Source organism: Protopterus annectens, chromosome 3.part1, assembly GCF_019279795.1.
Source record: "Protopterus annectens isolate FY-2018-M chromosome 3.part1, PAN1.0, whole genome shotgun sequence".
Taxonomy (NCBI): Eukaryota; Metazoa; Chordata; order Ceratodontiformes; family Protopteridae; genus Protopterus; species Protopterus annectens.
Genome location: NC_056732.1, coordinates 1661109680 through 1661134181, shown reverse-complemented (window position 1 = coordinate 1661134181; position 24502 = coordinate 1661109680). Strand labels below are relative to the sequence as shown.

General features: G+C 38.6%; 1 protein-coding gene across 1 annotated transcript in view; it reads left to right on the top strand.

Moving 5' to 3' along the window:
- Window positions 1-24502, top strand: part of LOC122798607 (ubiquitin carboxyl-terminal hydrolase 20-like) — a 1084102-nt gene that overhangs the window by 930902 nt on the left and 128698 nt on the right. The window contains exon 10 of the mRNA XM_044067685.1: window positions 4868-4944. Coding sequence (XP_043923620.1) covers window positions 4868-4944 — 77 coding nt within the window. The remainder of the gene's footprint in view (window positions 1-4867; window positions 4945-24502) is intronic.

Sequence of the window (24502 nt, the reverse complement as noted above, 5' to 3'; positions counted from 1 at the left end):
TAGAAATTATAGTAGCCTTTTTTATGCACATCAGCACTTGGGGGGGGGTCCACACAGGTGCTTCCTGTGGTTTGCACTGTTTTCACTTTAGCATGCTGTCATTTGGGCTTTCTTTGGTGCTCAAAGTATTAGAAAATGTTTGCTGTGGTGATCAAAACTTTGCAGGGGAAAGGTTTCCAGCCTCTCCATGTGTTCTGTTACCTCGATAATTAATTTATTGTTGCCCTATCCAAGGACTTACTGGAAATGTCTTTGCAGTGATTGTTACATTGGCTGTAGTCTCTTGTGGCTAACAGAAACTGGAGAAGGTTCTGTGTGATTTCTTCTCATAAAATCGCCATTATTAGCCTGGAATTTTTTTTCTGTTGTTACTTTTTTCTTTTCTTTTCCCTGAAGAGGGCATGGGAGGCTATAACCCTGGCCATTTCAGGTCATTTGAGAGAGAATGTAAAGCAGTACTGAGGATCAAAGTCTGCTGTGTCCTGACTGCTATTGTTTTCATAGTGCCATGTAAATGCCTGATGATGTGGCTGTTGCAGGGATTGTGAAGTATCACTGTTTCCAGAACCATCCATGCTCACTGATTTGTTTCTGGTGCCAAATCTTTGTTGCTAGGCCATTCAGTAATGGACATTCCCTGTTACCTTTGTGATGGGCTTTGCTTTTCAGCAGCTGAATATTTTGATAATAGATGCTTCCCGTGTTTGGTAGGGAACCCATGTAGGCTCTCCAGTGGTAAAAGGAGTGTGGTCTTCTCTAGAAAAGCAGTTGGCATTCAGAACAAGTCTTATAGTCCTGCAAGTCTTAATGACAAAGCTGATTCTGGGCTCTTTGATTACCCGGTCAGGTATTGCATCTTTATTGTGGTATCTAAGCAAGTAAGTGGTTAAAGGGTTACACCTCCTTTGCAAGGATATCATACTCTTCTGGCAGTGTGAGAGACAGGGGAATTATTTCTTATGTCTCACAGAAGATTCCTGTACATATTTCCACCATTTCTCCCAAGTCCAATCCGCTTTGCAAAGTTTATTTTAGTGTCTTTACCAGGGTTGGGTACTGATCAAACATGACCAGCTGCATTCCTAGCCTGGGCAGAAATACTCCAGATGCATGTCTTTGGAATGTGGGAGGAAACCGCAGTACCCAGAGGAAACCCACACGAATGCAGGGAGGACATGCAGACTCTGCACTGAATGCACCCCAATCGAGAATAGAAACAGAGAACCTCTTGCTGTGAGGTGACAGCATTAACCACTGTACTGCTCCAATCTCCAAAATAAGCTGCACAAGTATATGTTGAGTACTTGCATGTTTCCCCTATCCATGAAAGCAATTGTTGCTAAACCAGGGATTAGTGTGTCACTACACATCCATTCATGCAATATACATTTGAATAGAGCAAGAGAAGTACTTTGTTTCATGTGAGAGGGAAACCAGTTCCATGAATGTGGTATTTTCTGTGATCCATAGCAGTTCCTCCAGCATACACCTCCTTCCACACATTCAGATCACAAACTGAAGGTGTGAAAACTAAAGGAGGCAGTGTATCAATATTCATTAAAGATAAATACACTTCCAGATTGATTAGACAGCATGATTCCCTAGAGATACTTCAGGTGCAGTAAACTGTTGATAGAACACCTATTCAAGTCATTGCCAGCTACAAGACCCCCTCCATGAATCAGGACACCTACCCTGTTTATTTGGATCTACTTGAGTCTATCAGGATACATCCGAACATCATGGTTTTGGGTGATAACTACCCATCCATTTACTAGATAAATTACTCATGAGCAAACTCAACTTGCCCAAAGGTTTCTTGACTTCATTAACTCCAGTGCCGTGGATCAACTGGTTGATACCCACACAACGGGGTGCCAGCATCCTAGATCTGGTGCATTTTGTACCCAGCCGTCTAGTCAGAGGTTTTTAATGTTGCCCTGTAATATTCAGTGGTCATTCATCATAATCCTTCCCTGCAGTGCATGCCCTTTCATAAATGGGAACAAAGTGAATTCATTGTTTTGTCGAAGACCATGAGAAGTTACTGATGTTTTCCAGAGGTTCTGTAGGAGAAGGAAGTGAATCTTTAAACCTGTTTTACTGGAAATGCTGCCTATATGTAAGTCAAATGGTACGTGGGTTACTCGCTCTAAAGGCCTTAACCTGGTTATATGACATTAATAGAACTTGCTGGAGGGACAGATTTGTCTCCCAGAAATTGCCACACTTTTGGAACAGGCTCTCTCTTCATATCAAGCAGAGCACCTCACTGGCCCTCTTCCATGCTGAGCAGCCAGGCATGAGTGGGTAACTTTTTATTAATGGTCAGACTGGGCCTCTCTGCCAGCATCAGGCCCTAGGCAGCTGTCTAGGTCACTTTGTGTTGGATATGGCCCTGAGAAGAGCCTACCAGTAAAGTGATTCAAATACATGCCTAGTTTCTCAGTTTAAAAATTCAAAGCACAAATCTTTTTTCTGAACCAAACATCAAAGGACAGAGCTCCCAAATGGCTATAAGACTACTAAAGGTCCCTGACAGTAAAGGACAGTTCCTCTCTAACCATAGGTATTGCACTAAAACCTTAGCAACAAAATGCAGTTACATGCTGGTTTCAGAAATATAGATATGGGTCTACCTGAAAACGCCGAAAGTCCTAAATGCCGACGACAAGAACACCGACACCGGAAGATCGACATCTGAGAAGACCGACATGTTAATGTAAGTGTGCAGCAGGGAAGGACGTTAGGGTCAGGGTGTGGGTAAGATAAGTGTGTGATAGTGATGGACGTTAGGGTAGGGTGTAGGTCAGGTAAGTGTGCGATAGTGACGGACTTTAGGTTTAGGGGTGGGTTAAGTGAGTTAGGGTTAGGGTGCGGGTAAGGTAAGTGTGCGATAGTGACAGACTTAAGGGTTAGGGGCGGATTAAGTGAGTTAGGGTTAGGGTGCGGGTAAGGTAAGTGTGCGATAGTGACGGACCTTAGGGTTAGGGTTTGGTTAAGGTTAGTGCATAGATAGTTGTGTATGTAAGTTTTAGTGTAGGTTTGTAAGGTTTTTGGTGTGCTTGTGTTGTGTGTGTGTGTTTTTCGGGAAAGGTATTTGTTTTGTTGATTGTCGGGATTGTGGTTTGCCGGGCATGTGAAGTTTCGTGTTTTTGAACTTTCGGTTTCTTTCGGTTTGTTTCGTGTTGGTTATTTCGTTGTCGGTGTTTTGGCATGTCGGTGTTATCAGGTAGACCCATAGATATACATTCTCACATTACCGAGTTTACTGCACGTAAGTTTAAACCGAGGGGGGAGGGGGTCATAAGTATAATGACTAAAAATCCTTTATTCAAGAATATTCTAAACCATTACTGCACTCAGCATACTGAGACGTCCGCTACATCGTCTGCAGTGGAAACAGTACGATACTGAATGCCAAACTGTGACAGTAAACACATATGAACTAAAACCACTGAGGCTTGTCTTTTGAAAGGCTGTAGCTCCAACCCCTTTAGATATTTCATTATGAAATTTATAGATTGTAACAAAATAGCTTCAAAGTGCATATCAGACTTTAACTGTACTCTAATGAATTTCATTGCAGCTCACTGTTAAATATGAATTAACTACCTTAGTTGTGTAAAACCATAGTGTTACAATCATGACGTTTTATATGGAAAATATTTTTCTGCTGAAATATGTATAATTTTAGAAGTTAGTACACATTCTGGACATTACTTTCATCTGGCCTTTGAACAGAGGTCAGCTAGCTTCCACATAAAAATCTTGCCTTTTGAGATGATGTCAGATTACCTCCATATGGTCTGTGGAAACCAAATGTAGTGCCAGACTCTGAGTGCAAAAGCCTTCTGAAATGCTGATTTTAAAAACTGTATAAAACATGTCTGATCCCCAGGATGGTTCACAATAAAAAAAAATAAGAGAATTACAGTAAGGTACTTCGGTACAAAATACATTTAAAATGTAACTGTAAGCTGAATGACTGCATCTCTATTCTGATTAACATGAGGCACAGACCTTGTTTGTAAGCACACAGAATGTAGGCTTCACTGGGTCTATAGTATTTAGTTGAAGATTGACTTCAGTGAACCTTCATTCATCGAATATACATCAGCAAATGTTTTATACAGGGAAAGCAGATACTTGTCCACCATTCTGACTGTCACACAGTGCAGTATATCCAAGATGGCGGGCTATAACCCCCCCACTTTATATATACATATATATATATATATATATATATACATATATATATACACACACACACACACACTAACTACGAGATAGCATTACAGTGGGGAAAAGGGCAAATTTCCTAATGCTGACCAACTAACTCTGTTCACTGATGTGAATGTTTGTTGATTTATATTGGAATATCAGAGGCTCGCTGAAGTTATCTTTCACAAATTAATATAGACCTGGCTTGTCTGGTGAAAAATTATTTATATATGTATATACAGATATACACACACATATGTATGTATGTATATATATATATATATATATATATATATATATATATATATATATTAATTTGTTGACGTTTGACTGTTCTCTGACAAAACAAACACTTCATGCAAGTATTTGTAGCAAAAGCAGGCTCGTTTTTGTGGGTAGACAAGGAAAAAGCCAGTGTGTGTGAATTATCTTACAAAAAAGACAGCTTCCTATATTTTTTTGTTGAAACTCATGTTCATTTGTGCTTTTATGGGGGAGAAACCAATCAATATCTGTTAAGTATTTGCTGTCATGCTACATAAAATTATCCTTATTGCCTTTAATTTCTGTTTGAAATAAAAAAAAAAATCTTTGACTTATGCATTGACAGAGGTCACTGACTGTTCCTTTTTTGTCCAATCAGCGAATGAATGTGGACAGCCACCAGAAAAAATGCATAATGAAGGTACAGGGGATGAATGTAAACAATTAAAAGAAAAGGTAAGTGATGAAGAAAACTACCAGAGCATCATGTTATGCTGTTAAGCATAATTTTTGTTCTAATCTATCAAAACTTAAAACTGTAGATAAGCATATTAATGGTATACTTTGTCAGATGTATTATGATTGCTACTGCACAATGATATTATTCCATATTTTAGTAAAATGGAATTATCTGTTTGTCTTCGTTGTTTAGAAACCAAAAGAACTGATTATCAAAATTACTGAATCAGTGGTGTCAGGTACTCAGACGGGTCCATGTTAGTTGAACAAAATGCCAAATCAACGACGACCACATCACTGAGACGAGAGCGCCGACAATGAAAATCCCCAGCAATGGTGTCTAGTGCGGAATAGGATGTATTCCCATAATGTGGTGTGATTTCGGAGTTAGAATATTTAAGTAGGGGGGCAGCCCCCTCAGTGAGGGGGGTGCAGGGGGGCTTGCCCCCCTGCTATACAGGTATTTGTTATTGTTTTTAGGTGTTTTACGGACACGGAACTAGGTTCCGTGCCATAATTTGTGCACTTAACTTTGTCGGGGATTTTCGTTTTCGGCGCTCTCATCTCAGCGATGTGGTCGTCATGGATTTGGCATTTTGTTCAACTAACATGAACCCACTCAGACATATACTAGAGGCCTTGAACAATATGTTGTGTGTCATTCAGCAAGCGTAGGGGTCCGAATGGAGAGAAGAAAAGTCCACAAGCAAAAGAGAGTAGTAATGCTGAAATGTAATTCATACTCTAGTTTTGGTGAGTACTTTCATGAGGTGAACCCCGTTTTTGCAAAACCTCACCAAGGCAACACTGATATGTAGACTGTATTTATATAGCATATATCATGGATAGAAGTAAGTCAAAAACAAAAAAAGATAGCTGGGTGCACAATACCCAGGATAAAAAAGTGCCCAATCCTGGCAGGCGCACTTGTGCCAGGACTGGAAAAGATGACAGTGTAGAATCCTCAGAACACAAAAACAGCACTGCAGTGGGGTTATGCCAGGCCCAGGGGAAGGATGCCCCCCCCCCCCCCCGTTGTAGAAGGAAGTAGTAGTCCACAAAAATCACAAAAACTGATAGACCAAAGAAGAGCCATAAAGGCAGTAAAGCGGATGGTTGCATGGGTTTCCTCCAGGTACTCCGGTTTCCTCCCACAATCCAAAGACGTGTGTCTGGAGCGTTTCTCCCCGGCCCTCCGCTGAAAATAGGCTCTGTCTTAGTCGGCCTTTCCTGGTCAACAAATGTTAAATAAAAATAAATTATTAAGAAAGAAATTATGTATTGTTACTATGTAAAAAGCCTGGAATTTTCAGACACAAGATGTATAAAACGATTAAGAGAAAAATTAGAGGAAAGAAAAATACTTCCACAAGAAATATTGTCAGATACCCAGACAGTCCTAGTAGTAGTAGGAGCAACAAGTCTTATAAAAAAAGAATTTACAATCGTATTTAGGTATGTTACCGATATATGTAACTCTGTACGAATTGCAGAAGGAGTCATTACTAGGCACATTGCGAGTGCTGTGAAGAGCACTACTGGCTGACATCAAAGATTGAAACATTACTAATTTCATGAACTTTAATCATACTTTGACTTAGGAATGGGGTCCATTCCCATCATGGTATTAGAAACCCAAAAGACTTGGAGAAATTAAAAAAAAAGTGTGGTAAGTTTACTTCAAAAGAAAATGAGATATGGTTTTACATGACATTCTAGCACAGTGCAGATATTGTTACAACTGTCTTATTACTAAGCAAATACGCAATCATTGCTGACCTTTTTTTTTTTTTTTTTTTTTAAATCTGGGGTTGTGGCAACCCATTTTGTACCCAATCGTCTAGTCAGAGGTTTTTAATGTTGCCCTATAGTCAGTGGTCATTCATAATAATCCTTCCCTGCAGTGTATGCCCTTTCATAAATGGTAACAAAGTAAATTCATTGTTTTGTCGAAGACCATGAGAAGTTACTGGTATTTTCCAGAGGTTCTGGAGGAGAAGAAAGTGAATCTTTAAACCTGTTGTTAAACTGGTTTTGTTAATTTTGTAGCACCTGTTTTATGCAAAGGAAAGCAACCTTCATTGACTTTCCAGAAGAGAGTGGCAACTTGTCAGAGCTCAGAACAGAGAGACAAAGGAGAAAACAGTATATATTCTGTGTGTGTGTGTGTCAGTGTGTGCGTGTGCGGATATGGATACATGTCATATGATCGAACAATTAAAACATCAAACCTTATTTCAGCGAGACAAGAGCATCAATGTCTTAATCATCAAAAGATGACGTCAGCGAATCTCACCACATCGAATAGCAATAGTTGGCCAAAAGCTACGCATAACTTAGAAAGAATATATACTTTTACTCCCATCATGCTATACATACTAAAAGTAACAAGTATGATGCTAATGTCACAGCTGTTGGCCAACTGTTGCTAGTCAATAGGGTGAGATTTGCTGATGTCTTTCGATGATTAAGAGGTTCGATGCACTAAGCTCATAATCATATGTCATGAATATGTGTGTGCATGTGTGTGCGTGTGTGTGTGCATATATATATATATATATATATATATATATATATATATATATGAGAGAGAGAGGTATGTGGGAGCACTCTGTACATGAAAGCAGTTACACGATGATTGGAAAATAAATGTTTTATTTATAAAAAATTAAAACACAACAGTTTTGCCAATTGCAGTCCCTAACACCTTGCCGCTTCATCTCAACCTAGGTATGATCTATGTGCTTGTGCATAATTTGTGTGTGTGTATGGGTGCAGCACCCCCACATAGTTTGTGTATATATTATTTTGTGGAAAAAGTTATTCGACTTGTAAGAATCCATGTCTATGGTTTACAACATTTAAAATAGGTGGGGGGCTATGCCCCCCACACCCTCCAATGTGGGGACTGTGCCCTCCACCCCCCCTACTATATATACTAACTCCAAGATCGCACTACAGTGGGGAACAGGGCATATACCTGTTTAGACGAAATGAGTTTCAGTCAAATGAGTTTTCAGTGAAGTGAGCTTTCAGTGAATTGTCTTCAGGCAATTCATTTTCAGTGAAATGAGGCTTCGACAAAATTAATTTCAGTGAAATGTGTTTTCTATCAAACAAAGTAGACCCATATCTATCTATCTATCTATCTATATATATATATATATATATATATATATATATATATTTTTTTTTTTTACATTTGACCAGGATAGTCTAACTGAGCAAACTTCATTTTCAGCATAGGATGGGTGATAAAGCTCTACAAATATTGCAAAACATTTATGCAGAAAAGTAGTAGACCACATGCAAAACTGCAAACATTAGAAGAAGTGTACAAATTATATATAGCATATAGCATGTGTAGCATGCATTTTATATATCTGTATCTATTTATCTATCTGTATATGTGTATTATGTGTATATACATATGTATATATACATATATATTGTTTTTGCATTTGCTCAACAACTGTTCTAATGACTCCATTTCGTCAACAGATCAGCTGGTCAAAGGTACAGGTGCAAAATTTCTATAATAGTAGAGATGGGAAATATGCCACTTTTCCTGCTATTGTATGATCTCTGAATTGGTATATTTAAGTAAAAAGGTGTGTGGGAGATGCAGGTGGAAAGCCTTCCCTCCGCAGAAAAACAGTATTTCTTGATTTATCTTCTCCAAGTGTATGTTTTGAAACACGCATGTTGATCTACCTACATTTTTCATTCTGATCAGTTTTTGGCAATAACTGATGCTGCAACTTTTTTCCCTTTCTGTTTATGTTGCAATGCTTCTACAAAATGGTAATATTCTAAAGACATGCGTCTGGAGTGTTTCTCCCCAGGCCTCTGCTGAAAATAAAATCTGTCCTAGTCGGACTTTCCTGGTCAACAAATGTTAAATAAAGGGGCTGTACAAATTTCAACTTGTGCTGTGTATATTTCAAGTTGTACCACTCTTTAAGTCCTTCTCTAGCTAAGGTTTCTGTTTTCTCGAGACTGGGTGAGCTCTAAATGTTTTTTTTTTAAGTTTTGTCACCTGTAGATAATTGCTATGGATTGTTTCCCCCATTTTTCAACAGAGTGTCCTTTCTTTAATGTGAACTTCATGCTGATCTACTAATTACAGGCTCCGGTACTCTCTGTCACTAACTTCTACCTGACAACACTTCCAGTTATTAATTGCCCCACTTTCCTTCTTGTTTTGTTTCTCTTCTTTGCTCCCCCAGTATCTGGTAATAACTATATATTTTATAGTTGTTTTATTTATTTGTTAAAGTAAACCCACTATTCCAAGCTTCTTTTGACCTGGGGATACAAGCAGATTAAGCGACTTGCTCAGAGATGCACAGTTGGAGTCTGAGGGAATCAAACTGTGGAGTTCAACCCCATGTTGTCCCAATATTCACAAACAGTGGAGGTAATATCCTTTTCATGTATTCATTTTATAGCACTCAGTTTACACTCCTTAGGGTCACAGCGGATCTGAAGCCTATAATAGCAAGTAAAAGAGTCAGGCAAATTAGTACAGAGGATTAAGGCTGTGAGCTATTAATTAACTGCTTTGTGAACCCGAGGAACAGGATTTGATTCCTTCCACCCTCATTTGCTTGCTGTGTAACTGTGAGCAGCTCACTTAGCTAGACAGTGTTCTCCTTCCCTTTCAGAAAAGGGATTCTTATGTAGAGTGGGCCTATGTGGTTATCAAATGCAGACATGAGGCAGAAAACCAGACCAGGACAGGATACTGGAAGCATACTGACATGTATATCCATGCATACACACTGCAGACAAATGTATGGGTGTTTCAGAGGTTTCCATTTCCTGTCTCAGCTTGTGTTAGGGGTGTGGGAAGAAACCAGAGACCTTGGTAAAATCTCATGTGACACTGGTTGGGTAACAGATTCCATATGGAAGGCATCTACTTTGGTAACTAACTAGAAGACTCAGAGGTGTCAGGCAAAGCTTACCATTACATTTCTTTTCATGCAGAAATTCCCACATTTTTGCATTGAGCCACAATTATATTCTGTAATCCTTCTTGTCAGTTATTGGCTCATTTCCTGTCTGCTGAAGATTTTTGAAAGATCCTGCCAGGTAGTATGCCATATTTTCTTATCACTCTTATTTCTCCCCTAGAGCATGATTATGATCATTATAGAAGCACAGCTGGCCTTAGGCATGGGCCAACTAGGCGACACCTAAGGCACTGCTGTAGCAGGAGCACTTTTCCAGTAATCTGGATGATATAGGTATACCAGGATGAAGGCACTGAGTGGTGTTGAGGGAGACGCTGTTGAGACCTTTTGCCTAGGGCACCAGTTGACCAAAGGCCAGCCCTGTGTAGAAGATTGGAAAAATGGTGGTTTGGTAGTAGGATCTCTCCCTCATAGAGGTAGTTCCTGGGATTTACTCCTGACCTTTAGTTACTGACTCTGTTGAGTTTTGTATGATCTCCCAATGTCTGCATGTTTTTCTCTGGGTACATCACTTTTTGCTCACCTCCCAAACACATGTTGTTTGACTGGTTCCACAAAAGTGTCCATCTCTCTCTCTCTGTCACTGTATAGTTTAATTTTGTAAAGTCAATGCTTCACCTTATTGAGAATTGTAAGAACTGTTCCTTTGTTTTCTGACAACTCATTTTCAGTGTGTCATAACTCACCTGTGATTAGTCAACTATATCATTGCATAAATTTTCGTGCTTAAGTCAGCATCTTGTGACCATGGAGTTAGTATTTATAACGTAACAGTGCTGTGGGCAAAGCTGCCACATAAAATATTGTAAAATATGTTGTGGTTGTATGTCTGTAGTGCGTGAGCGTATATGAGCTGTGGTGTAGCGATTGGAAAAGGAAAGTGATGTAGTTTCCTTTTTGATCTTGTGTGATTTGGTAATGTGTGGAGTTGATTGAGCTATCAAGGTGTTTGTATCGATTCTGTGAATGTCAAGCAGTTTCTATTTTGTAGCTGTAGATGCAGTTTTCGATTTAAATAGTGCTTTTTATAGCCTAATTACAAATAATCTGTGCATTGTAATGTACAGTTTTTAGTGTGTGTGTGTGTGTGTGTGTGTGTGTTTGTGTGTAGTTTGATGTTTATCTAGTCTTTTTACTCAGTATGGGATTACTTTTAATTATGTCCCTTATATTTTACTTTGTATTAATCGTTGTACTGTTACAGTAATTTCTGCTCAAGGAAGTTAGTCTGTTCACAGTAAATTCAGTAACTTCTCTCCGCATTTGCTTACATTTGACTGTGCTGTGAATTACTTGTTTCTTGAATATCTCTACTGATATATTAAGGGCTTTTTAATGAATCATTCAGATTTATTTAACTTTAACCATCATCTGATAATTCACTGCTCTCTCCCTTATATAACCTTCTGTGTCCTCTAAACCTCTCTTCTACTCTCTCAACTCTTCTCTTCTCCACTGCTTTAAAAAAACAAAAAACGAGGTTATATTTTTTGGAATTCTTTTTTTTATAAGTATCTCATCCTCAAATTAAACAATGTGTTAGATGTAATTTTTTTTACTGTATATTGTAAACTTGTCTTTGCTACTGGTTGGAGCTTTTCTCCCTGGGTCTCTACTGAAAATGGACATATATCCAGTTAGACTAGCCTAGTCAACAAATGTAAATAAATAAATACATAATATTTTAGATGATATATTTAAACCATTCCCAGAGAAAGGAATTAAATGACAAATTTTATTATGCCTTCTGACTGTAACTTGTAGTAACTTTTCTCAGCTTTCCCATTTAAGGTATTAACCTGCCGTTTCTGTGTTTGAAATAATTAGCCATTCGCACATCATAAATCTCGTCTGAGAGGTATCTTTTACTTTCTGTTATCCATTCTGAACCAATGAGACAATAATGTGATGCACGTCAAAGACATATTACTGTACTTAAATAATAATAATACATGGTGGAATGTTGTTTGTATGTTGCTGCCTATGATAGGAAACCGATGAAATAAGACATACTTTACTAGTATTTAGCTGAATAAGTGACTTCTTAGAGGAGACAAAGCGGATGTGAGGGTAGAGTTTTTCTTACAGTAATACACTATAAACTACCTAAATTTCAGGGGAGAATTCTAATGCCACTATAATAATTCATCAAAGGGTGCAGAAGCTGCAAACCAGCTATAAAGTGTGAAGATGTACTAAGCCAGAGTTGTGTATTTGGCTGCTTGTTTATTGCAAACTGTTCTGATAGCATTATATATTTATTTGCTTGATGGTTAATATATATATATAGGTTTAAAGATTTAAAGACCATGTTGAGGAAATTCATTGAGGAGGATGGGAAAAGTTGGGACCAACGTCTACCATACTTCTTGTTTGCTGTCCAAGAGGTGCCACTAGCCTCACTGAGGTTCAGCCATAGCTCTTGTTTGTGTCCGTGAGGTGCCACTAGCCTTACTGAAGTTCAGCCGTACCTCTTGTTTGTGTCCAATAGGTGCCACTAGCCTCACTGAGGTTCAACCATACCTCTTGTTTGTGTCCGTGAGGTGCCACTAGCCTCATTGAGGTACAGCTATACCTTTTTCTTGCGTCTGTGAGGTGCCACTAACTTCTAGCCTCATTGAAGTTCAGCCATACCTCTTGTTTGCTGACCGCGAGGTGCCACTAGCATCACTGAGGTTCAGCCATACCTTTTGTTTGCATCTGTGAGGTGCCACTAGCCTCACTGAGGTTCAGCCATACCTTTTGTTTGTGTCTGTGAAGTGCCACTAGCCTCATTGAGGTTCATCCATACCTTTTGTTTGCTGCCAGCGAGGTGCCACTAACCTCACTGGGGTTCAGCCACACCTCTTGTTTGTGTCCGTGAGGTGCTACTAGTCTCATTGAAGTTCATCCCTTTCAAACTTCTGTGTAGCTGACACTAAGGGAATTTTGGATATTCCCTGAGAGACATAGGAGAAAAAGGAGGGGCGTCCCATTTAAGAGCATGCTGGAACTTTTTACTAACCTCCTAGACAGATGAAAAAATAGCAGCACCCATGGTTCAAGAGCGTATGTAAAGGGCACAAGCCCCCTTAAAAGCACTTTATAAGGGACATGAACTACTTCTATATGCTGTACTCTTAGAATAATACTTCTGTACTTACATACCCGGCTGACATTGTTATACCTGTAACTTGCTGCTTCCTGGTCTGCCCGTAAAGGGTATATTAAATGCAACCTAAGTATCTTGTGTAACTCCTACTTTAATACAAGTATCTATATGTGTACTCATGCATATCCATGTTTACAGCTGTTCCACTAGAAATGCTTGTATATAATATATGCCACTTCAACATGATATTGTGATTGTGCCAGTGTGAATATATTGTACCGGTTTAATTTCTCCAAGTATTTTCGAGTTTCTAATACCATGACGGGAATGGACCCCCATTCCTAAATCAAAGTATGGTTAAACTTCATGGATTAGTATTGTTTCAGTCTTTGATGTTAGACATAAGTGCTCTTAGACGCACCCGCAATGTGCCCAAAACTGACTCCTTCAGCAATTCATGTGGAGTTACATGTATCGGTATCGTATCTGAATGTTTGTTTGTGTCTTTCGGCTTTTCCCGGTTAGAGGTCGCCACAGCGGAACTCCGGTCCACTAATGATTGGCAGTAGATTTTTACGTGCTGCCGCACAACCTTCAACGAAGGAACGCCCATTCACGCATGTCACCACACAGAAGACGCTCTAGCTGAGAATCGAACGGGCAACGTCTAACTGTGAGGCGACAACGTTACCGCAGCACCACCACCGCAGTCCATCGGTATCGTATCTGAATACGACTTTAAATTCATTTTTGTGAGACTCATTGCTCCTACTATTATTGGAACTATCTGTGTATTCTTCCACATTGCCCTCATTTCTGCCAGCAAGTCCTGGTATTTTATGACTCTGTCTCTCTGTACAAAAGACACTGTAATCAGTGGATGTAGCAATTTCAATGATCAATTCTACTTTTGTCTTCTTTTCATGAACCTATATATCTTTTCTTGCATCTGTTTTTTGAACTGTGGTAATGGGTTGGAAGGTTTGGAGACAAAGCCAGAGAGGCAAGATTACATTGGTTTGGACATGTGCTGAGGAGGGATGCTGAGTATATTGGGAAAAAGATGCTAAGGATGAAGCTACCAGGTAACAGGAAAAGAGGAAGGCCTAAGATAAGGTTTATGGATGTGGTGAAAGAGGACATGCAGGTGGTTGGTTTGACAGAGCAAGATGCAGAGGACAGGAAGAAATGGAAACAGGTGATTCGTTGTGGCGACCCCTAATCGGAACAGCCGAAAGAAGATGATGGTAATGGGTGATCCCACATGATTTAAACTTCATTTTCTATCATGCTTTGTGGCTCATGTTTCCAATGGCTTCAATGCTGTAATGTTTACAGAATCCCTAATGCAATAGTCTTGCCACATTATTATGCCTTTCAGTATACAGAACCTCTGCCATTAATGTATCACACCCAGCAACAAGATGTGTTTCTATTTCTAATTCTATTTTACAAAACTTCCATTTGTCTGTTTCTCCCACATGTTCATTGGATTTTATAAACCATCGTGTACATTGTCCACTGTCCTGGGCCGCCAATATTAACCTTTCGTCTTTTGGTTTAAATTCACCTCTCCTTAACTATTCCTGTTTCAGATCCTGAAAGACATGAGGTTGTTCCAGGAGTTTTGTGTACTTGAAACTATATTTATGCCTTTTCCACATTTCTTGCCTTCTCATACAATCCTTCGCCTTATAATCTCTCTTTTGTTTTTTGGCACATTCAGTTGCTACCTGATTTTTGTCTACTTCTGGTTTGATTTCCATTCCTGCTTTACGCTAATATGCTTCTTCTAAACTAAGAGAGGAAGTCATCTTAGACTTGTTCTCCTCATGTTTTAAAAACTTTCACAGTTTTTGGATCTTGGGAGGTCAGATGATATTTATGCAGTCCTGTGATTGCAGATGTGTATATGTAATCAATTTCAAGGAGGCCAATATCTCCTTCAGACTGGGGAATATATAATATTGTTATACACTGACTTTTATAAATCATTAGATAAGTATGAAGCATTTTTCTTGTTTTCATGTCAAACTGATCCAATACCTTTTGGGGCCAGTCCATCACCCTAAAACTGTAAGGTAGAACAAGAAGATCAAATTGGTTTATAGACTGTACTTTGTTCCTAGATGTCAGGGCTGTTTTCAGTATTGATTTTAGTCTTCTAAAATATTCCTTACTAATTTTTTTTTTGCATTTGTTCACTTTTTATTGTCCATCTTTCATCAATTCCCAGATATTTATACACTCCCTCCTGCTCCACTTCCTTTACATCACATTCGTGTCCCAGGCTGATGTTTTCTTGGTGCAGCATCGTTCCTGCTTTAAAGGTTGCTATTGCACATTTATCAAGACCAAATGACATTCTTATATCATCTGAAAGTTTTGATCACTCGCAGTTGTGCTTTCAGTTCCTCATCTGATAAACTATACAGTTTTACATCATCTACAAAAAGAAGATGAGAAGCTTTTATACTTTGTTGTTTTCTGGGAGCCAGGAGCCAAATTGTAATCATGACCTAATCTATTAAGTAGACAGCTTAATAGGTTAAGGGCAAGACAAAAAGAGCAGTTGTGACAATGAGTCACCCTGGAATGTCATCCTTTGAATTATTATCCCTGGGATGATGATAATTTGTCCTTATCTTGACTTGGCTACATAGTGGTTTACCCACTGTTTCTTGGTCACTGTAATGCAGTCGATCAATGTAGGGTGTATCTTATATGAATGTGGGATGCTGTAAAATGCTTTTTTGTAATTTATCTATGCCTTTCTTAGATTTTTCCCCTTTCTCTGTTATGGCTATATTTAACAACAATCATCCTTTGTTCCACATGACTTTCTTTTATTACCCTTTTGCTTTATTGTCATTATTGAGTTTACTTCTAAATGACTATAAACTTTGTCAGCATCAGTTCCAGTTATTGGTCTATAGTTTCTAGGGTAGCTTGTAGGTTCGCTCTTAAGGAAAAGTATAATTTTTCCTGTTGTTAACCAGGTTGGTGTCTGTTTGGGATGCACATATAAATAGTATTACTCAGGGAAAAATCTTCATGTAAAGATGTTAATACTTTTAGCCAGAAGGTATGTACTGCATCTGGGCCTGCTGTTTTCCAGTTAGGAACTCTTTGTAATTTTGTTTGTTTCTCTGAATGTTACTTCATCCAATTTCACGTCCTTTACATTTGAACTTCCTATTCTTTCTTTTACTTCTTCTATCCATTCAGCATCTTTGTTCTGTTCTACAGGGTCATCCTATATATATATATATATATATATATATATATATATATATATATATATATATTCCTCTAACATGTGTCTATTTCTTCGTTTTTTTTTCTTTTTTTGGTGTTATTTCTATTCCTTTTGCCTTATTTCCAAATCCTCTATAAAACTTTTTGGGGTCATCGACGAGTTGATTTTGTACTTATATTTATCTGTATATCTTCTAAGTTTTTCTGCCTGTGCTGATATTTTTAGTTTATTTGAAATAGGTATGATGGCTGCTGGTCTATACTGTGCATTACTTTTATCATATCTATATTTCTAAGTATTTTTATGTATGTGTTACCTCTACTGTACTGATCTAACAGTGACACTGCTTGTCTTAATTGCTGTATAGGTTTCTCCATTCAGTACTTCCATGATGGCATTTGATGTCTTGCCTTCCTTTCCTTTATTAAACTGTGTTTTTGTGGTAAGACTTTATCTGTTATTAGTTTAGCTGGACAGTAATCTGTCTTATTTACTTCTATTATATCATATGAATTTTTGTGAATAGTCTTGATTAATGTTTTAATTTGTTTTATCAAATGTCTTAATCTTTTGGGTCTTATTGACTTTCTGTAACCTATTTCTTCCATTGATCTTAATATGTCAGTATATCTCTATTAAATCAAGAGACTCTTCCCTTAGATATTTTTTTTCCTAAACTAAGGGCACATTCTTTGTTCTCTGTTTCCTGTGGGTAGGGTTGCAACCTTTTAAGTGGGCCAAAGTGGAACATGGGTGTGTGGCTTTTATGACACTGACCACACACTTTTCCATGACATCACCATAGGAGTGGTGAAGGAGATGCAGTTATGGGTACAACAGTGTGAAATTATTATATCATACTGAACTCTCACAAACCATTTAAATTATGCAGGTTTAAGAGTAAAAGTGAAGTATTACTGCAAAAACACACACATCACTCATTTGAAACAGTAAGTAAATTTTACAGAAAAAACACTACTCATATTAAACAATTATGTTTATTTAAAAAAACAAAAAAACTCTTAAAATTCTGCATTGACTACTCTGATAGCAGTAAACCTGTAGCACTAATTTGCCCAGCACAACAATGCAATAAAGAACAGGCTCAAAAGCAGCACTGCCATATTTGCGTTATACTTAAAGCAGTACATTTTAAACTTATTAAGGACAGCATTAAAAGTAAATTATGCACATTTCCACTTGTAAAAGCAAGCTATCCTAAACAACCAAGAGAACATGTACCTAGCAGTATACTAAATGCACGTTTACCTATGAACGTATCCGCTCAAAAAATAAAACGTTATGCACACACACATTTTCACTTTTCAAAGTAGTTCTTGCAAGTCATCACTAAACTACTATAAAAAATACCCGTAGCAGTGCATCTTAAATTCTTGAAGACAGCATTAAAAAAATAAATTACACACATTTCCATTCAAAAAGTGAAAAATGCCCCACATTTCCATCTGTAAATTACACATTACATTACATTAGAAACATATCAAGTACACTACATTTACCAATGAAGATTGCCCCCACCAGCAATAAGAAAAACTGTATACACATTTTAACCTTTAAAAACTACTGCTACTACTGCTTCTAAATCATCCCACAACAACCATAACTGTGTGTGTGTGTGTGTGTGTGTGTGTGTGTGTGTGTGTGTGTGTGTGTGTGTGTGTGTGTGTGTGTGTGTGTGTGTGTGTGTATATATATGTATGTATATAGTATTACACACACATATGGGCATAATTCTTTTACCTTTAAAAACTACTACTTGCAAATCTCAAAGTAACCAGTACGGAGATTTAAGTACCATACAATGCACCCTTTTACCTCTAAATATTATAATGTTAAAAATTGAAATAAAACACAATATTTCCATTTTATGGAGCCATAAAATACTATTTTTACTTACCACTACAATCACAACCTTTTCTGGTCTAGCTGGCTTCCCTGTTGTCTGGCTGGCCTGTTACTGTCCTTCTCTTTCTATCCCTTCTACAGCCATCTGTCACAACTTTTTCTGCCTGTCCTTTTTTGAAAATCTTAAAAAAGGGCTTATTTTGTAAAATAGACAAATTATGCTTTCATACCTCTCAACTGTTATGTTTACCCTTGTGAGTATTCTTTTGTTTGATGTCTTCTCCCCTTTTATACTTTTCTATCCACCCCATTTCCTCATCTTTATATGAAGAACAAGTTTGGCACTTTGCTGTGCATACTCATAGTGGTGCATCTGATGGACAATATACTGCCCCTCTTGTGTCAGAGAAATGTGCAATATAGCTATGCAGCATTACATTGCATACATGAGCACGCACTGATTGTGATGTAGCCTGCCCTTGTTATGATGCATGTCACATCGGCCATGAACCCTACTGTAGTGCTGTCTCAGCTGTAGAGCAGACCATCGATAGTTATCCCATTATCACTGCACCTCACTTTAATTTACACAGTCCTTTGTTCAGAGTGCTGGTACTGTACAATGTCTAATACATGTCTGATTAGTTATCACTAGTGTTGATTATTTTTCATTTAAAGAAACAATTTCTGAGATAAAAAGTCAGCATTGAAAATTTAGAGTAGTTATGTACACATGGATTGGTTCCTGCTAAACCATATATGAAATAGGAGGAGAAGAGGTTATTTTTTTTTTTTATTTTTATTTATTTAACATTTGTTGACCGGGAAAGTCCGACTAGGTTCCACAGATCCTGTTTTCAGCGGAGGCCCAGGGAGAAATGCTCCAGAAGCATGTCTTTAGAATGTATGTAGGGTGTACATGTTATGTAGGGTGGGAGCAGGAGCATTCCCACTGAGATATAAGGTGAGAGTGAAGTGCGTTTTTAAAGGAAGAGAGGTTTCTTGTGGTACAGATGGATGGTGGTAGGGAGTTCCATTGACGCACAGGAGCGAAGGATAGGAGATTTTTGCCTGGGGGATGGGTAGGTTTAAACAGCTGAATTAGACTCTTACAATCTAATAATCAAAACCTATCAGGGAGGTGCATTTTAAAGGTAGAGGATAGGGAGGGACAGGGGGAGTGGCTGAAAGTTTGTGTGCATGAATAAGTTGAATATAGGTGAGATAATTGGGGAGCTCTAACCAATATAATTTATATCGGGCTACACAGGGATGGGTAGAAGACTTGTGGCTAGTGGAAAACTTGGCAGTTTTGTAATAGCAAGAGGAGAGTTTTGTCTTAAGACAGGACTGTAGGTTTGTTAGTAGTACAGCACCATAAAGAAGAGAAGGTATGAGAAATTTGGTAGAGAGAATGAACTTAGTAGAAGGAGTGAGGTAGCAATTATGGCGGTAAAGCATACCAAGTTTCTGCTGGTTTTTTTATATTTATTTGTAGGTGGGAGTTGAATTTGAGATAGTCATCAATGTGGACACCTAGGAGTTTGGCCTCAGATACTAATTCGAGAGATATGTTGTTCTGGCTTTTGATGGAGAATTATTTTTTTTCAATAATGGTTGTTTTAGAAGGGGTAAATAATATTAGTTTGTTTTTTTGAGGCATTGAGTGCTAGGTGATTATCTAACATGCATTGTTCAGTGGTAGAGAAAGCCTCTTGTGTTAGCTTTTTGAGAGTGGAGATGGAGGTGGCAGAACAAATTATAGTTGAATCGTCTGCGTATTGGATAAGTTTTGCGTTAGGAACTGAGTGATGGAAATCATTTATGAATATATTAAAAAGGTGGGGACCCAGTATGGAACCCTGGGGGACACCAGTGGGGGTGTTAAGGAAGGAGGAGGTGGCTTTTTTCCATTTTACTGCTTGTTGTATATTTGAGTGGTAACTATTGAACCAGTTGAGGGTGGAAAGAGATAGGTTTAGATTAGAGAGTTTAGCTTGGACAAGGTTGTGAGAGATGGTATCGAAGGCCTTAGAGAGGTCAAGTAGGAGGGTAGATACGGTACAGCCAGAGTCACAGGCTTTAACATTTTCTAGGAAGGAAAGAAGGGCAGTGGTAGTGCTGTGGCCAGGTCTAAATCCATGTTGTGTGGGAGTTGGTGATTGTTGGTAAGACAGGGTAGAAGTTGTAGATGGATGCATTTTTCAAGGAGTTTAGAGATGGGGGGGGTAGGATGGTGGTAGGGTGGAAGTTTGTAATATTATTATTGTTATCTCTTTATGCAGGGGTATTGGGGTACATGACCTTCTTGGATTGAGCAGTTGATTAATGTACTGATAGGTAAGGCAATGGCTTCGGCAGCTATGGTTAGAAAATATGAGGGTATGTTATCTGGGGCATTGGAACATGGTTTTAGTTTTTGGAGAAGTTTTTTTATGGTAGATGTGGGTATGGGTTTTATGGAGAAAGGAGGGAGATATGAGGTGAAGGTATTGGAGAGTGATGGTGAAGGTGAGGCCAGAGGAGGGGATGTTGAAGTAGGTAGTGTAGTAATTTTAGAGAAGGAGGAGGTTAGTTTGGAAATTGAGTTGATGAAAAAAAAAGTTAAATTGGGTGGCCAGATCTATGTCTACTGCATCAAGATCTGGACAAAGGTTTTCTTTTTTGCCAGGATTAAGGAGACTGGAGTTACCATTTCCAGAATATTTGTGGATTTGTTTTATGTTATTTTGTAGTGAGGAGAAATACATTTTTCGGTCTGCTATAATTGGCTTTTTGACTTTGTTGCGAAGTGTTTTGCATTCATTGAGGGTGGAGGGAGTCTTATTTTTCTGGTGGCAGTCCCAGGCTTTATCTCCAAGGTGCATGGCAGCTAGTGTATTTTTGGTTAGCCAGGGTCAGTTTTGATTAATAAGAGTTAATTTACACAGCAGTAGCTGCAGGTCTTTCCTTCCTCAGCCAGTTTTTTAAAATGTAAATTCTTATTCATCTTTCTTTCCTTCGTATTTCTTTTACTTGCTGCTGACATACTATGTATATTGCGTCTTTCAGTTCTGCTAAATATATAGCTCTTGCTGAACTTTGTTTCCACCTTCTAAATTCCTGGACTATCCCCTGTCCCCTGTGCTATTTTTCAGATCTGTTACCCTCTTTCCACTGGCCCTCACATCCCCCCTTTTTCCTCTGTGACATTATTTATCTGCATCCGTTTTCATATCTATTTAATCGGTCTGCTAACCTCTTGACTGATTATTTCCCCCCTGATGCTATAAACACCCTTTTGTGCCACCTCCTGCCCAGCCTTATACTTGCCCACTTCTAGGTAACACTTATGTCACTCCTGAAGGGAATCTGCTTACTAACTGTGCGTATACACAAATCCAAGTGTTTCTGCATCATGACTGCACAGCACTTAAATACACCCCCCCATTAATAGCGTCCTGTTCTACTCACTGTCTTTGTCTAAAGTTCTAACATACTACCATTATAATTGTAGTGCTATCAGCCATTCCACACCCTCCATTATGCACTACATTACCAGGATGCACCATAAACGTCTGTCCAGCAACCTACACAGTGACTTCTTTTTGATAGAAATATCTTACCCTATACTTAACACTTAAATAAACTGATATTACATTAATAGTCTTTTGTATAAAAGAAAAATATCTGCAGTCCGGATAAGCTGAACTAATCCTTGGGTCTATATCATATACTGTAGTCCTTCTTACAAACCCTGCTAACCAACACATTTGATTTGAACATAGTAACCAGAGTAGCATGAGCAGTAAACTAAGTCAATTAAAGCCCACGGCATGCAGCATAATTCTGATGTGGACCTCTGTCAGAAACTTGGATGAAGTCAACAGGTAACTGTACTCCTTTCATTAGGTAATCATTTGATCTTCTGAGACTCATTAGTGTGAATCCCACAGTGGTAAGTAAGTCTGAATGAGCAAAAATTGCGCACTTAAGTATACTAACTCCAAGATTGCTGTTTCTCAGAGCATTTGTTTTTCTTCAAGGTTGGACAGTCTCATTGTTGGTATGTATAAGTTCAGGGGAGCAGGAGCCTTGTCCCTCTGAAAAAAAAACAGCTTTTAAATGAGGACAGCAATGTTTGGCATGCACTGGTCTCCTGTATTTTAACTATTCTTTTTCCTATAATTTTGAAGCTTATGTTTATCTGTCTTGGAACCAAAATGGAGAGACTTTCAATGTTTACTTAATTATTTTTGCATTTTGTTAACTAGTTTAACCTTACATGGCAAATTCCATTTTCATAGAAGATTTGGGCGGACATGGTGGTACAGCAGCTAGCATTGTTGCCTCACAGCAAGAGGTTTTTCAGTTCAATTCTCAGCTGGTGTGCCTTTTGTGCGGAGTCTGCATGTCTTCCCTGTGGTCGTGTGGGTTTCCTCCGGGTGCTCTGGCTTCCTCCCACATTCCAAAGACATGCAGTGGGTGGATTGGGCATTCTAAATTGGCCGTAGGTGTGAGTGTGCTTGTGTGTGAGTGGTACAGATGAACTACCATGGCACGGCTAGCCACCTGGTGGTGTAAATCTGTCAGTGTTGAAGTGACACCCCAACCCCATGTGCAAAATGGGAAAAGGGGGTTGTGGATGGATGGCTTGTGTTTATTTTGAATTTAAAGTGATTGTTGGAACACATTATGAAATCCACCCTGATCTGTCCACAACTTACTTATGTATAGTAATTTCAAGATCACTGTACCTTGCAGAAAAGGAAATACTGTTGTGACACTGTAACTTCAAAGTTAGTATATATTTCCTTATACTTGCATTTAAATTCTTGACATTCTGAGGATTATAGTTATGGTCCTTGAACATACAAGGGCACTGCCTTTTCTGATGCACTGCAACTTTTAGCTTGAATTCTAGTTTTCAGTTACACAAATAACAGCCATATAAATAAAAACCCTACTCTAGAAATGTAACAGATCAGGTACAAACCTCTGCGCCTCAATCAAAATTCTTAAAGTTAGCTCCTGAGAAGATATCTAAACCACTTGCTCATATCCTTAACCTTTCTTTAAGCAGCACATCTATCCCTTCTTTGTTCAAACACATTCATTATTCCACTGCCAAAAATATCTTCTCCCAAAGAACTGAGCAATTATTGACCCATCACTAATCTCTGCTCAGTTACAAAATATTGGAAAAACTGCTGTGGAAACTACTACTACTAAACCACATTAACACTTATGGTTTACTCTGAAATGCACAGCATGGATTTCATAATTCTTTTAGAACTTTCATTTCTGTCTTAACAGCTATCTAGCAAATATTGCATCATCAATGAAGAGAACATCATATCAGGTCTTGTTTACAGATATGACCAGGGCCTTTGAAACTGATAATCATATCATGCGTCTTAATTAGCTAGCTAAACTAAACTTTGGCCTTAATGCTATTCACTGGTTTTGGAGTTATATACAGAATAAGTCTTTCCAAGTATGTTTAAAATAATGCTAAATCCTCCACTGGCCTTCTAGCACTGCAGTGCCACAGGACCCTGTGTTAGGACCCTTACTGTTCTCCCTTTTTATCAACAACCTACCAATTGAAATTCCTAATCTCAAACTGGTAGTGTATGCAGACAATAGATTTCTCTTACAATTGAGAACTAAAAACAGTACCAAAGAGACTTTGCTTCTGCTTCTTCTTTCGGCTTTTCCCGGTTATGGGTTGCCACAGCGGATCACCTGTTTCCATTTCTTCCTGTCCTCTGCATCTTGCTCTGTCACACCAAGCACCTGCATGTCCTCTCTAACCACATCCATAAACCTTCTTAGGCCGTCCTCTTTTCCTCTTACCTGGCAGCTTCATTCTTAGCATCCTTTTCCCAATATACCCAGCATCCCTCCTTAGCACATGTCCAAACCAACGCAATCTCGTCTCTCTGGCTTTGTCTCCAAACTGTCCAACCTGGGCTGACCCTCTAATATACTTATTCCTAATCCTGTCTACCCTCGCCACACCCAGTGCAAACCTTAACATCTTTAACTCTGCCACATCCAGCTCTGACTCCTGCCTTTTTGTCAATGCCACTGTCTCCAACCCATATAAGATACCTGATCTCACTACCCTTTTGTAGACCTTCCCTTTCACTCTTACTGGTACTCGTCTGTCACATCACTCCTGACTCTCCTCTCCACCCACTCCACCCTGCCTCTACTATCTTCTTCACCTCTCTTCCACACTCCATTACTCTGAACTGTTGATTCCAAGTATTTAAACTCATCCACCTTTGTCAACTCTACTCCCTGCATCCTCACCATTCCTCTCTCCTCCCTCTCATTCACACACATATATTCTGTCTTAGTCCGGCTGACCTT